This window comes from Scleropages formosus, chromosome 9 (assembly GCF_900964775.1).
Source record: "Scleropages formosus chromosome 9, fSclFor1.1, whole genome shotgun sequence".
Classification (NCBI taxonomy): Eukaryota; Metazoa; Chordata; class Actinopteri; order Osteoglossiformes; family Osteoglossidae; genus Scleropages; species Scleropages formosus.
In genome coordinates this window covers 27,010,357-27,023,666 of record NC_041814.1, presented here as the reverse complement: position 1 = coordinate 27,023,666, position 13,310 = coordinate 27,010,357, and the positions used below count along the sequence as shown (strand labels likewise).

General features: G+C 43.8%; 2 protein-coding genes across 2 annotated transcripts; both read left to right on the top strand.

Annotated features, from left to right (window-relative positions):
* The first annotated feature begins 349 nt into the window (after positions 1-349).
* On the top strand, positions 350-5,674 carry clul1 (clusterin-like 1 (retinal)). Its single transcript, XM_029254952.1, has 7 exons — positions 350-695; positions 1,051-1,199; positions 1,926-2,096; positions 2,561-2,981; positions 3,373-3,501; positions 4,085-4,299; positions 5,118-5,674. Exons 1-7 carry the CDS (start codon positions 593-595, stop codon positions 5,298-5,300), a joined length of 1,371 nt encoding a protein of 456 aa, XP_029110785.1. The 5' UTR covers positions 350-592; the 3' UTR covers positions 5,301-5,674.
* A 75-nt stretch (positions 5,675-5,749) lies between these two features.
* Positions 5,750-12,734, top strand: tyms (thymidylate synthetase). The gene is made up of 7 exons (XM_018756817.2): positions 5,750-6,665; positions 8,523-8,596; positions 8,877-9,051; positions 9,767-9,868; positions 10,089-10,264; positions 10,911-10,982; positions 12,417-12,734. Exons 1-7 carry the CDS (start codon positions 6,443-6,445, stop codon positions 12,552-12,554), a joined length of 960 nt encoding a protein of 319 aa, XP_018612333.1. The 5' UTR covers positions 5,750-6,442; the 3' UTR covers positions 12,555-12,734.
* The last annotated feature ends 576 nt before the right edge of the window (positions 12,735-13,310 follow it).

The window sequence follows — 13,310 nt, the reverse complement described above, 5'->3', positions numbered from 1 at the left end:
CTAACAGCTGCATTCCTAAGGCCCTCAGCCGCTTTTGGAGATCTGGTGCTCTCTGCTGGTCTTGGCTAGTCGATCTGGAACGCTCCGAGTTCTGGTGTCTTCCGTCATTAGTCAAGTTCAAATCTCCTTAGCCGCAAAGGATGAATTAGATAAGGACGGAGAGGCAAACCGGAGGCTTGGCCGCGTTTCAAAACAGCCAATATGTCAGAGGAAATACCTTAATGACACGAGCCACACACACACATTGCAAGCAGCTGTTATAAACAATGTGATCACATCCTTGAAACTCACCCTCCTCGAGTTTTTAAAGCAAATTACATTACTATGTTTTCCTCTAACGTTTAGGGGCAAAAAATATTATTATATCCTGAACTGTGAAACACTGATAAAAGGAGTATATGCTAAATCTTATCATCCAATGAGAGCTTTTGCAATTTTCGGCCTTTAATATAAGAAGACTGTGTGATGTATGTCACTGTGAAATACATTAATTAAGAAGTATCCCAATATTCCTTGCGGGACTTTGACCATCTAATGCTGATTTCACGTTCCAGGGCATTTGCTTGGTGGCCGTCACTGAGCACCGGCAGAAATGAGAGCCTTGCTGGTCTTTATGGTTCTCCTTTCAACTCTCGGCATCCTGCGATGCTCTGCCAGCACCGTGAAGAGGGGGCTTTCTGAGGAGACCCTCAGGAGTGAGTTGGGATCCTTAACCCTCAACTACATACACATTTTTGAGCTTTTGATGAAAGAACACCCCTTCCCCACCAAAACCTTAACCCTGCTCACCAGCCACAGTGACCGTACCTCTATTACATTCCCATGTTACTGTAATCCAAACCCAAAAGTCACCTTGTGATCTGTCCAACGCTCAGCATCCTTTCCCCACTTTCAGGATTAGCAGGAAAATTTCACAAGAACCTGTTGAGAACTCCTGTAAGGCTGCAGCAGGTTTTGATCTAAACATTTCCACTTGCAAAGGAGGCTGTGAAAGAGGACAGTGACATCCCTATTGACCCCATCCCAATGTTCCCCCATCCCTTGTCTCAGAGCTGTCCCAGGATGGGGAGAAGTATGTGGATGAAGAGATGAAGAGCGCGCTCTTTGGGGTGAAGAGGATGAAGGAGGTGATGGAGAGGAATGAGGAGAAGCACGAGCACCTCATGAACTCCTTGAAGCACAGCAGAGAGAAGAAGAAGGTCAGTAAAGCCACGCGACGCCTGTAGTTCTGAATCACCTTCGGTCTTCCAACCGCTCAGTTCAAACCAACATCTCATCATGTCATTGCAACACTCACACAATGTCCTGACAAGCTTTTCAACATTATAACCATCTATCCTAGATCAGGGTAATAATATTCTCATAACACACACACACACACACACACACACACACACACACACACACACACACACACACACACCCAGCAACTCAGGGCATAAGGGGGACACACCCAGGACAGGACGCCAGTCCATCGCAAGGCACCCCAAGCGGGACTCAAACCCCAGACCCACCAGAGAGAAGGACCTGGTCCAACCCACTGCACCACCACATTCTCATAATAATAATGCCAAAAAACAGGACATGACATTGTGTCACAATAAATAAATATTAATCAGAAAGTTCCCTTCCTGAGAGGGTAAAAACACATTCCCTAAACAACTGGAACTACAAGATTGCCATGTTATTTTAGTGTGATTAATAAAAGTTTGATATTTTCCTGTTTTGAGAATTATTTTAAGAATAATTTAACATAGTAAGAATACAGTTACTCAAACAGTAAAAAAAACTGCATGACAAAAAAGCAATAACTGGTCAATTAAACATATGTCAAGTTGACCTGAAAGGCCTGGACACATTGTATCAGCAGTCATGAAGACGAAGGGGGCATGTTCTAAACTGCTCTCCGCCCTCTTTCCCCTCAGGGGGCGGAGCAGTTGGCAAAGGAGGTGGAGCAGAAGCTGGGGGAGGCGGAGCAACAGTGCCGGGGCTCCCTGCAGGCTTCCTGGGAGGAGTGTCGGCCGTGCCTGGAGGACGCGTGCAAGACGTTCTACACCTCCACCTGCCGCCGCGGCTTCTCCTCCTTCTCCTCCAAGGTTAGGACAGGCTGCCGCCCACCTCCTCCACTCTCTGCTGGGCTGTACAGAGCTTTGATTACTCTTTTTTCTTCATGCATCCAGTCTCCGTCTATCTAAAAAAGAGTTAACATTCTAAAATCTTCCATACACATTTTTAATATCTGCAAATGTATACTTCATATGCTGAATGATATACTTGCTGAAAAGAGGACTATATAAAAACAGATTTAGTGTAGCAAAGCAAGTGGTGGTCAGAACCAGTGCATCTTGTACTGGAGGTTGTCGGTTCAAATCCCATTTACTACATTACCCTTGGTCAAGATACGTGTCAACACGTCCAAAATGTGGACTCTTTTATGAAGGCCAGTTAGCGGCATCTGTCAGTATCTGCATCTCCTCAAACTTGTATAAAACGTCATTTAGCATTTTGTGGGTCCTTGGCCATATCATGGCTCCAATTCTTAGCTTTCGCCTACTCTCAGGTGGAGGAGTTCTTCCGTAAGATGTCCTCCCAGTTCCAGTCTTCGGACAGCGAGGACCTGGTCTACAGCGAGAGCGCCGAGGGCACAGACGTGGACGTGGAGCTGGTGGAGGACTCCTTCTCGAGGCTGCGGAACAAGGTTCTGTCCCTCTACGACAAAGGTGTCGCTCTGGTCTCCAGGATGCACCAAGAGTTCGACCAGGCCTTCCAGGCTGCTTTCATCTCTGAACCAAAACCGAAACCCTTATCCGTGGACTGGGAGGTCCGGGAGACGGGCTTCTTCCAGGGCATCAGGCTGGATGATGTGCTGGACTCCTTCTTTGACTTTGGCAGGAGCGTAATTGAAGAATTCAGCTCTGTGATCACAGAGGCCTTCGATGACCCTCAGGAACCTTCTGACATGGAGTCTGGCCGAAAGACAGGTGCTCCGTTTTCCCATAAAGCATTTAATCCTTCGCTTTTGTACCACGTTGATGTTTTCTGTGTCACACTAAGCCTAATTTCAACACAATTCTGCATAATTTCATGCAATCTTGATTTGGAAATCATTCTCAAACTTTCAGATGTCACTTCAAAAGCCAAATTTGAATCTTGGGAGGCCACTAAATGCCCGGGCTTTCCATAACTAACCATCAACCTTAGTAGTGAGGAAGAAGTCTAAATCTGTCCAACTAGACAGCCGTTGGATTCAATCAGACCCTTAAAAGGAGGTGGGACTGGAACCCCCTGTAGACTCAGCTATCAGGGTAACGATTAAGGAATCCCCATACATCCTGATTTGCCAACATGGTAACAGGGCACTTCCTCCTCCAGAAAGAGAACTGTTCCCTCGCTGGGTTCCGTCCCAGGACAGGCAGCTCTGCAAGAACCTGCGCAGACAGACGTCCGAATGCTGGCAGCTGCAGGGTCAGTGTGAGTCCTGCCAGGGGGCGCTATCCCAAGGTAGGAGCGCAGAGGGGCGACTAAAGCACGTTCAGAAATATCCTTGTTATATGCAGCATTGCACCATGCATGCACAAATATTACACTGCCTGATAACCTGAGTCATGTTTACATGCTTTTATCCAGCTTTAACAAGATATGTTGACAGAAGCAACAAAAGAAAATCCACTGCAGAAGTCCCAGTGTTTTAGAAGTACTAATAATAGTAGTATTATTATGATTATGACCGTTATTATTATGCAATCATTATTATTTCATTTATATTAGTATATGTTTTATATTTATTATAAATAAAAGTATAGCTATACTAATAATAATAATAATAATAATAATAATAATAATAAACCAAATGTATTAAATAAAATATAAAAATAGTAATATACCAAAAGCCTAGCTTGGACAAATGGTTAACAACAAAGATGGACCAAATACATTTTTTTTTAAATTTAAGTAGAAGAAATGCACAATATTTTATGAAGAATAGCTAACCTTGAGCACTGCCAAACTCATTCAAACCAGTTGTTTCCCGGAGGCTGTAGTGTACATTCTCACTAAAACAGCGCCACCCCTTGGTCCATGGCAGAGTGCCCCAACGTGAGGGAGCTGTACATGGAGCTCACCGAGGTCTCCCAGCTGCTGAACGTGTCGCGGCAGCAGTACGAGGAGGTTCTGCAGATCGTCCAGCACCACACGGATGATACCATCACCTGGCTCAGCGACATGGCCTCCAGGTTCAGCTGGGTGGCTCAGCTGGTCAACAACAGCACGGACACTAAGGGCATCTTCAGCATCGCTGCTGTAAGAACATTTTCCTCCTGCCCTAATATCTTTCCGCTGCATGGGATTCAAAGTGACACCTCAGCTTTTTTATAGTGGTTGGCACATCCAGGCCTAAGGGCCTACAGGATACACTGCGTTTTCCCTTATGCATTTATCCAAACCAACACGCTGCTCAGACTAAATAAAAGTGAATTCAGAAAGCGAGAGGGCTTAGGCACAAATGACAGATTATTAAAGTAGAGTTTGCTTTTAACCATCTACCTACAAACATAACATATGAACAGCAAAATGCGTAAATGGAACAGAAGGTGAAGAGCTAAATTTTAAAGCTGCCAGGAGTTTGGAAGGGATACAAGCCTAGTAGACATTGGTTTGGAGACCCTTCTTGAATTCCGTAACGGATTCGGCAGCTCTGAGGGACAGAGGGAGCTCATTCTACCATGTTGGTAACAAAACCATCAGTCTATAGGTCATCAGTTTTAGGCCATTTGTAAGTGGGCCCACTAAGCAGCCAGATGTGGAAGAGCATAGCACTCCTGATGGGTTGTACATTTTATGTCAGCTACCCTTTTATGTAATTGCATAGTAGTCGTTCTCAAGACAAATTTCTTGTTTAAATTAGATGATAATATCAACTCTGAGATGTCAGAGAGAGGTTTCCAGTTTACCCTTACTTAATGGAGTATAACATGAGACTGTAATAATAGCAATATACTAATAGTATAATAGTGTACTGGAATGTAACCTCTACTGTACCCAGATGTTTAGGTGATGAAGGTAAAGATGATATGAGATGAGGACTTCAGGGAATTACAGTGATTGTCCTTATTCCATAGGTGGTGCCACACAAAGAGGAAGGAGACGGAAGCCCTGTGGCGGACACCACGGTGGAGCTCAACGTCCTGAACTCTCCCACGTTCACCCTGAGCGTCCCCGCAGAGCTTGAAGTTCAGGACCCTGCATTCATTCAGTACGTGGCCCAGGAGGCTCTGGGCTTGTACAAGCAGATGGCAAGGTGAGATGGGTGTGTCAGAAGCCTCCTAGATGAGCTGGCTGCGTGAGTTTTACTGTGTTGAACAAACTGCCCCCATTTAACCACAGGCTCAGCGGTCCTGCTGATGACCTCGTTGACCTTCGGTGAAATCATTGTCACAAGTTTAAATTGTTGTTGTTCTTTATGAAACCCGAGAGCCGCGAGAGGTTCTTTCTGATCTATATTGTTCTTACAGGAATGATCTGGCATGAGAAACCTTGCTGGGGCAAAGTGACACACCAGACCAGCTTCGCAGGTCGGAAGCCCACTGTACAGACTTAAATACCTGCTTAGAAATCATTAAATCCCTGCAGCAGGTGGCGTAGTGGTTAGAGCTGCTGCGGGCTCGAAGGACCCAGGTTAAAGCCCCACCACCTGTACCCTTGATCAAGGTACTTACCCTGAAATCATAAAGTACAATTACCCAGCTGTATAAATGAGTAAATAATTAAGTAGCTTAACAGTGTGTGTTGCTTTACAGAAAGGTGTCACAAAAAATAAGTGGAATATTTACCTTTGTGTCCTGTGTTGTTCACCTACAGACTTAAATGTGAAAGAGAAAATCAAACATCCAGTACTTAAAAGTCCTGCTTTTGTCATGTGAATGTGTATTCGCAAAACAAAGAATTTGTTAGTTCCTGAACGCTGACACTGACAGCATCTGCTGTGGAACAACAACACTGTCAATAAACTATGACTCAAGTCTGAACCTCTGGACATTTCGTTCTCTGTGCACGTGTCGTCAGGTTTGTGTTTTCTATACATACATATACATATAAAATATACACACACACACATATATACATATATATTCGCGCATGGTAAAGTTTCATGCGTTTCACGATTTGCCCACTTGGCGCCAAGTGCCCCTTTTTTGGCGCAAAAACGCCACACGCCGCACGTCCACTAATTTCAAACGAAACAGCGCGGGAAGCGCTCGAGCGCGTGCGCGCGCCTTCCCCGACTCCTCATTGGCGCACACCTCACAGAGCGCGAGGACGGCGGTGGAAGTCGTGCGCTTCTCAAGCTCAGCCCGTGCAATTTGCAGCGGGCAGGCGTCGGAGCCAGTCGTCGCCGAGCCGATACTTCTTAGCAGCTTAAACACTGCTTAGGATCCATAAAAACGCAATGCCCGCTACTTCTGAAATCCACCACGCGGACGAGACATGCACGCCGAAGAAGACCGCCGAGGACGCGCGGGCACAGAGCTGCGCGCTCTCCCAGTTCTGCGACGAGCGCGGCTACTTGGATGCGGTGGCGCGCATTCTGCAGCACGGGGCTCGCCGGGAGGACCGAACCGGCACCGGGACAGTGTCGGTGTTCGGCCTACAAGCCAGGTACAGCCTCCGAGGTGAGTCCCCGGCAGCACGCAGGCTACTGCTGGACACCGTTACCACAAGGTGTATTAAATCAAATGCATGATGATTTTATGAGCAACACAGCTGAGCTATTAAGCTTTTTCACGATGTCCGAGAATGTCAGTAGCTAATTTCAGTCTCTTGGACTGTTGCGTTTACTTCCGCTGTGTTATGCAGCTCTGGGGTTCTGTGTCGAGCTCCCGCTATGCTCCTCTGTGTCGCTTTAGTTTCCGCTCCAGTTGACCGGAAGTGACGACACTAAAGGAAATACTGTAGCGATGGGCCTTTAGGGCGGAGTTCCGTTCGACTGTGAGATATGTAAACAATGTCTTTGAAACTATGTAAACAATAGTAAAGATAAGTAAACAATTGACTAAAGGACGGGTGGGTAGCCGCTGGACCCCCAGTTGATTTTTTTTTTTTTTTTTTTTTTATTTATAGCGATGTGTGTATGTGTGTGTGTATATATATATATATATATATATATATATATATATATATTAATGTACAGTACAGCCAACCTTTTATTTGTATTATGTCTCCAGATCCTTATTCAGCTCTGTGCGTCACAGAGAAAAGTGCTCTGTAAATAAAATTACAGAAAAATTAAAACATACATCATGTGTTTGCTGCGTTCTACTGATTTATGTTTTTCACAAATTTTGCACAAGAATAATGGCAAAATACTACTAATGCATAATAATACACAGTGTAGCTTTATTTCCTGTTTTTATGCCACACTGCTTATTTCACTTTTGATCGAAATTCCCACCCCCCTTCAACATTTATATTTATTCATCATGCTGAGCTTTCTTCCAAACATGACTTACAGTTTTAGACTACTTAGAACTATTTACCCAGTTATACAGCTGGGTAATTTTACTGGAGAAATTTAGGGTAAGTACCTTGATCCAGGGTACTACAGCTGGAGGTGGGATTTGAACTAACAACTTTTGGCGCAAATGCAGCAGTTTTAAGCACTATGCTATCAGCTGTTGGTGGGGCTTTGTTTGTTTGCTAATTTCACACGTTATTCATGTTTAAATAATAGTAAGAATAATAATAATAGATGACAGTATTAGTTTTTGATGCTGAACTTTTATTTTCCACTTTAATTTCTAAATCTTTAGTTTTTTTCTTTTCTGCACCACTAGAACATTTGCTCCTTAACTTAATAATAACAATTGGACCTTGAAGTCTGTTTGGAACTCTTTTTGTTTAGAAATAAACAGTCATTTTAACACTAAGTCACAATCAAGTCAGTAACATATATCTCCTGTATATTCCTAGGTGAGGTCCTGTAAAAGTCATGGATATAGGTATAATAACTGAAAACACTTGTGGACTTTATTTTTAACATTTTTATTAATTTTCAACTGCATGAAAATGAGAACTGATTTTAAATTGCTGAAAATCAAAATATCTCCACAAACTGCTACTCACTGCCTGCTGCTGTGAACAACTCATCCCTTGTATGACATTCCTCATCTTGTTATTGATCACCAACACTCAGGAACACCAGACAGGAGCTGTAAACACTGTGGAGGCGAGTTGAATTAGGTGCTCGCCAACTCCTATTTGGGAGAACTCTTTACTGCCATTTATCACCTTGGTGGGTGAACACAGGTTGCATTTACTCTGCAACGGACAGAAATTTTAGAAAACAGGCAAGTGAAAAAAAGGTATTCATAAATGAAAAAATTGGAAAATTTTTGGCACATAGTCAGTGTAAAGTACTAGTTCTGTCTTTGGCAGCATGTATGGATTTCCTGGCCAGTAGCAAAAAAAAAAAAAAAAAAAATACTATTCAGTTAATTTTGAACAAAAGAAAATTGGCTGGTTCTTTGCAGATCAGTTTCCCCTCCTGACTACGAAACGAGTCTTCTGGAAAGGCATCTTGGAGGAGCTGCTCTGGTTTATCAAGGTAAGATGATGACAGTAATGAATATAACACTTATACTGTACTTACAAGGTCAGTTTACAAGGCTAATATATACTAGTTTTGTCATAAATTTTGTTGTAAATACATGATTTTCAGTTACCTTTCATACCTGAAATGTATAATTTGCTCATATATACTGATTGTAGCTCAGCATATTGATGATTCTCAGTCAGATGCTTACCTTGGCTGACCCCCGAAAAAGGTGTCTTTAATAACATTTGGCTGTGGAGACAACTGACCACCTCTCCTGTTGCTTCGGCAGGGCTCCACCAATGCCAAGGAGCTTTCTGAGAAGGGCGTCAAGATCTGGGATGCCAATGGGTCTCGTGAATTCCTGGACAAGAATGGGTTCACGTCCAGAGAGGAGGGTGACCTGGGGCCTGTCTACGGTTTCCAGTGGCGCCACTTTGGAGCAGAATACAAAGACATGCACACAGGTAAATTCTCCAGGAGTCCTCTGTCTGCTCCCCATTTCCTTTTTCCGGTGTGGTTTGCAAAAACTGAAGATTATAGATTGCAAACGGAAGGTTTCTGGTTCGACTCTCAGGAAGAATCCTCCAGTAAGAAAACTTTGAAATAGGGGGAAAAGTTGTTATGGATGAAAATAGGAGGAAAAGCATGTCTTTTCTTGTCAATTAACATGGATATTTATTTACAGTCACTGCCCTGTTAACATCATATGCTGTCAATGATGACATACTTTTACACTAGTATCATTTGTAGACCATGTTCACTAAGGTTTTCATTAATTTTGAAACCCTGGTGCTTATTTGTAATGTTATTTCAGCACTTAAACTAAAGTAGCTATTTACTATCGTTTCCCCAAATGTTTGAATATGATCTCATAAGGGGCATTTAACCCAATTGCATAGGTATTTGACCTGTGGTTACGTGCCAAGCTTTGTTCCCCAACCCTGACAGTAACTGGGCGATGACTGTATTCACTGGAACACTCCAGCACAACCTATAAATGTCCTCCTCAAGTTCCATGTTGAGATCTGAAAATGTTCATATTTCTGAAGTGGAAATGTAACGCATTATCAGATGCACGTCAGCGTGCAGGTTCGGGAAACCATCAGCCATCGGTGCTCTCAGTCAAACTTCCGCTTAAGATGAGCCCTTTGACCAGAGTCCTCTGCTCTCTCCTGGCAGATTACTCGGGACAAGGAGTGGATCAGCTACAGAACGTCATCGACACCATAAAGTCAAACCCGAATGACCGCAGGATTATCATGTGTGCCTGGAACCCAAAAGGTATCGGCTGCCATCTCAGAAGCCGGGTCCCCGATCAGGCCATGCCCTTGTGTTAGTGACACGTAGTTATGGCACGTGCAACGCTGGTCTGATTCTCTTAGCGGTTGTGCATTTGTGGCCAGAAGGTTTTGGGTTCCAGTTGGTGGAAACACAACTGAAACAGCGAGAAGACTCTGAGTGTGTTTTTGTGCCCTTGCTCTCCATGTTGCTCCATCCGCAGACCTTCCCCTGATGGCTTTGCCCCCCTGCCACGCTCTGTGCCAGTTCTACGTGAGCGACGGGGAGCTGTCCTGCCAGCTGTACCAGCGGTCGGCAGACATGGGCCTCGGCGTACCCTTCAACATCGCCAGCTACGCCCTGCTCACCTACATGATTGCCCACATTGCAGGGCTGAAGGTATGAGCAGCCAAGATGGTCTCAGTGTGTTCTCCAAAAACCATGCTCTCTGATGAGTGGGTGAACAGAGAGGTGGTCCAGTTCTTATTAGTTTATGACCTCTAAATTCTTATTCTAATTGTTCTTCTTATTCTAATAACTGTTTTAATTCTTACTAGTTTATATCCTCAAAATTTTTTTTTTTCTCCAGAAGTGCATCAGGGACAGCTGGTAGCGTAGTGGTTAGAACTACTGCCTTGGGATCCAAAGGTCACCGGTTTCGATCTCCAACTGTAGTACCCTTGAGCAAGGTACTTATCCTAAATTGCTCCAGTAAAATTACCCAGCTTTATAAATGGGTAGATAATTGTAACCTTAACATGTAAGTCGTTTTGATAAAAAGCGTCAGCTAAATGAATAAATGTCAGTTCATACAAGGCATTAATTTTTAATCTCGGACCCATGGATTCCAAATGGAACGGGCGGACTCAGTACAACTTAAGAGTGCAGCTGATTCCAGGAATGAGTACATAATATGCAAATATAACCGTTAAGCAGCGGGGAAATCGAGTTCAGGACCTCAGAACGGCTGTAGGTGGAGTTTTGATTTTAGGAAATCCGTAGTGCTTTCCAAGCTACTCACCCATGCGGCGCTACTTTGTTTCAGCCCGGCGAGTTTGTGCACACTCTGGGTGACGCCCACATCTATGTCAACCACATTGAGGCCCTCAAGGTGCAGGTAGGTAGCTGACCCGGAGGTGCCTGCCTCTCTTAAGTGTTATTGGGTGAGGAATCGGTCTTACGGAAGAACCCCAACTACAAACATCTATCGGCTCCTCAGGTTACGAATACAATTAGCACTGGAAGTCTGTAACTGGTTTTGTTCGTAACCCTAAAGTCCCTCTTACATCTAAATTACAATCGATACAAGATGCTTTAATAAGTTTTCAGTTTTACAGGTTAGGTTATGTGAAAATCTGACATTAAGTAAAACTACTTTATTGCATTTCTTCAGTGAGACTTTGTTTTTAATTTCTTAAAATCAAAACACTTTTAAAATGACCAAAAAAGTTGCATCCAAATACTGAGTAATATCAATGCTAGCTGTTAACCCATCCATCCCAAAAACATATTCAGTGTTCCTTATGTTGTCATTGATCAATGACACTCATGAACACCAGTCTGTAGCTGTAAACACTGTGGAAGTGAGTTGAATGAAAGTGGTTCCATGCTCCCGTTTTTGTGCTTAACTGCCATCTATTGGCTCACTGAGTAAACCTATGCTAAATTCACTCCTCTGTAGGCAAACATTTCAGAAAACAAAGAAAATGGAAATAAAATGAAAAAAAGTTTGCCTTCAAAAGTCCACAATTTTGCAGTTTGTAAAATGAGGTGTCTGTGCAGTTCTTAAAGTAATATCTGCTCAAATAAGTAAAAGAGTGGAAAAATAGTACTTACGGCAACAGGTAAACAATGGGTTTGTACAGTATTTACACACACACATGGGCTGAAGCTGCTTGTCCCAAGCGGGGTCGCAGCGAGCCAGAGCCCAACCCGGCAACACAGGGCATAAACCTGGAGGGGGAGGGGACACACCCAGGACAGAATGCCAGTATGTCGCAAGGCACCCTAAGCAGGACTCGAACCCCAGACCTGCCAGAAAGCAAGACCCGGCCAAACCCGCTGCGCCACCGCGCCCCTATTGTACGGTATTCAGTCATACGATTTTCGTAGTATAGTATAAGTGTATTTTCTTCCACACAAAATATTTCACACTGAGTTTAAATCAGTTAATTTTATTTAAAGAATTTGTGACCTGACCAAAAAGTTTCGTCAGACATTTCCATAATGAAACTATGATGCAATTTCAGACACGTTCACCGAACTGGTTTTTTTCTGCTTGATCACAGAGGCTGTAACTGTGTCCCTCAGCTGTGAGGAATCAGCTCTGGAAGCAAAGTATTTAAGGGCCTCCCCTTTGTCAACGTTTCATTATTTACTTTGTTTTCATGATAACCCACTTTCACTGCATACAGTCTTGCTGCTTTATTAAGCTCTCTGTTTATGAAAGCAAATCCTCAGCTGCTGTTCCCTCTGCTCTGGGTCTCGAACTGGCAACACGCTGGTGTTGACACTGATGCTCTTAACACTATTCTTCTGTGTTGCCTTCCAGCTGGAGAGGGAGCCGCGACCTTTCCCCAAACTGCGGATCCTGCGCAAGGTCGAGCGCGTCGATGATTTCCGTGCCGAAGACTTCGAAATCTGCGACTACAACCCTCACCCTACCATTAAAATGCAGATGGCTGTCTGAAGTTTTTTTTTTTTTTTTCCCCCCAGAAAAAATATGTAAATAGTCCTGTATGTGTATTTTTCATTTGTAATAAAATAGAATAATAGAAAAGTATGACTTGTGGAAGTAATAAATTACACCCACCCCTCACATAACAGGATCCTGTACAGTGAGAAACTGCAATAACAGCCTGTGAAAATACGTCTACATATACATTTTTTCATACTTATACAATCAGTATATTTTGCCCATTATTCTACCACCATAAAGGTGCTTTGGATGATCCTAAAAAAGTGAAACGTGCCATACAAGCACACACTCATGCACTCGAGCCCATACCTAGATAATTCTGAAAAGCACGACTCCCCTCCCCAGTTGGCGTTTAGTTCTGCGCAGTCATTCAACACAACAGCAACAAAGTAAACATGGAATAAACATCCATCCATTGTCCACAACTGCTTGTCCCAAGTGGGGTCGGGGCAAACTGGAGCCTAACCCAGCAACAGAGGGTGCAAGGCAGAAGGGGGAAGGGACACACCCAGGACGGGACGCCAGTCCATCACAAGGCACCCCAAGCAGGACTTGAACCCCAGACCCGACACAGCAGGCACCGGCTGAACCCACCACGCCCCCCACATGGAATAAATACTCATGAAACATTTAAAATGAGATTGTAATGAAGCAGTTTATCTACTGATATAAGGCAACATGGAAGAATGAGGTCTTATAACACTGACAATTCCAGCCAATCACAACCACTGACTGTCAGTCTAATGG

What these genes read in the sequence shown, in the direction of transcription:
- clul1 (XM_029254952.1), top strand. Translation starts at nt 593, where the DNA reads ATGAGAGCCTTGCTGGTCTTTATGGTTCTCCTTTCAACTCTCGGCATC. An exon ending in ACAGCAGAGAGAAGAAGAAG is followed by an intron (nt 1,200 to 1,925) that starts GTCAGTAAAGCC and finishes CTTTCCCCTCAG; the next exon opens with GGGGCGGAGCAGTTGGCAAA. An exon ending in GGAGTCTGGCCGAAAGACAG is followed by an intron (nt 2,982 to 3,372) that starts GTGCTCCGTTTT and finishes TTCCTCCTCCAG; the next exon opens with AAAGAGAACTGTTCCCTCGC.
- tyms (XM_018756817.2), top strand. Translation starts at nt 6,443, where the DNA reads ATGCCCGCTACTTCTGAAATCCACCACGCGGACGAGACATGCACGCCG. An exon ending in AGCCAGGTACAGCCTCCGAG is followed by an intron (nt 6,666 to 8,522) that starts GTGAGTCCCCGG and finishes GGTTCTTTGCAG; the next exon opens with ATCAGTTTCCCCTCCTGACT. An exon ending in CCCACATTGCAGGGCTGAAG is followed by an intron (nt 10,265 to 10,910) that starts GTATGAGCAGCC and finishes ACTTTGTTTCAG; the next exon opens with CCCGGCGAGTTTGTGCACAC.